The sequence below is a fragment of the Nanorana parkeri genome, unplaced genomic scaffold, assembly GCF_000935625.1.
Source record: "Nanorana parkeri isolate BGI_ZX_2015 unplaced genomic scaffold, ASM93562v1 scaffold8, whole genome shotgun sequence".
Lineage (NCBI taxonomy): Eukaryota > Metazoa > Chordata > Amphibia > Anura > Dicroglossidae > Nanorana > Nanorana parkeri.
Genome location: NW_017306276.1, coordinates 915,359 through 916,549, shown reverse-complemented (window position 1 = coordinate 916,549; position 1,191 = coordinate 915,359). Strand labels below are relative to the sequence as shown.

The 1,191-nt window shown below is 47.5% G+C and overlaps 1 protein-coding gene across 2 annotated transcripts in view; it reads right to left on the bottom strand.

Annotated features, from left to right (window-relative positions):
• Positions 1-1,134, bottom strand: part of SPG20 (spastic paraplegia 20 (Troyer syndrome)) — a 22,170-nt gene extending 21,036 nt beyond the window's left edge. For both annotated transcript variants that reach the window (XM_018554106.1, XM_018554114.1), the window contains exon 1: positions 341-1,134. In XM_018554106.1, coding sequence (XP_018409608.1) covers positions 341-1,114 — 774 coding nt within the window. In that variant the 5' untranslated portion in view covers positions 1,115-1,134. The remainder of the gene's footprint in view (positions 1-340) is intronic.
• Between the last annotated feature and the right edge of the window lie 57 nt (positions 1,135-1,191).

The window sequence follows — 1,191 nt, the reverse complement described above, 5'->3', positions numbered from 1 at the left end:
CGGCACCGCGGCGGTGTCCTCTCCCCTTCCTGCTGGGAGCCAATGAAACATCATGGAGGAGGGATCCAGACCAACTAATTGATAATGAGAATCGTTGACAACAATTCTCATTGATTAACTGGATTAGTTGGTTTCAGCCCTACTTATCTCCTAAGCTCCTCAGCTCTATCAAGTCGCCATAATATGATATCTCTGAACATTTAACCTGAAAGGATATTCAAATTTGTTTTTATAATTGGGTTTTTTCGGGGGGCGGGGGGGTGGTGGGTGTACCTAGAGTTGCCATTTAAACCTGTGGATCAAATAAAAAAAAAAAAAAGGTTCAGTGTGCGTCTCTTACCTGTAGGAAAGCTGGAGGCCGGGTCTGAGCCATTTCACTGCTGGTGTCCATGAACTTAATAATGCGGAGATAGCCTGGATAGGAGGGGGCACTCACGTCTCCATCTGGTGTCACAAAGAAGATCTGAACCCCTCTTGGAATAAGTACGAGTTCCTCTGCGTCCACTCCCAGACTCTGCACCGGAGGCGGCTGTGCGGTCATTGAATAGAAATCATCTCCTACTATTGAGTGTTCACCAGAGTCTGTGCCATAGGAGACGCAGTAATGTCCATCTGTGGCCTGAGGGGTGTATGCTGGTGGTGCAACTGCACCCTCTGTGAAGGGATTCAATGGTGTCGGGTTGTTTGTTGGTACACAGGCGATGCCGCTTACTGGCTCTGCAGGGAATGGAGGCATTGTTGGCAGTGGTGGTCTTCCAGGCCTTTCCTTCTGTGCTGCTGGCAGTGATGGGTATTGAGGAGCTAATGCTGCACGGGGTTCTGGAACACGCCCCATCATGCCCTGTTTTAAGATGTTCAGTCTGGTGTTCACATTCTCCAGTGTTTCCTGCATCTTCACTTGCATCTGTCGGGCAGAATCCCAAGCTGGCCCAATGTACTCGGGTGACTGTAAGGAAACACCCAGCCCTCTAAGCAAATGCTCCTGTCCTTGTCTGTAAAAGTTCCGTGCGTCTTCCTTGTAACCATTTTCATCTGCGTTCAAACCTTTATTGATGTATAAAAAGGCTTTCCTGTATTCCTCCTCAATACTGCGAATTAAGGCGTTTTCCTGCATGTCTGCAAGCAGCTGCTTCTCCATCACTGCAATGATAACAAAAGAAATGAATCGGAGGAGTAAAAAAAAAAATTATA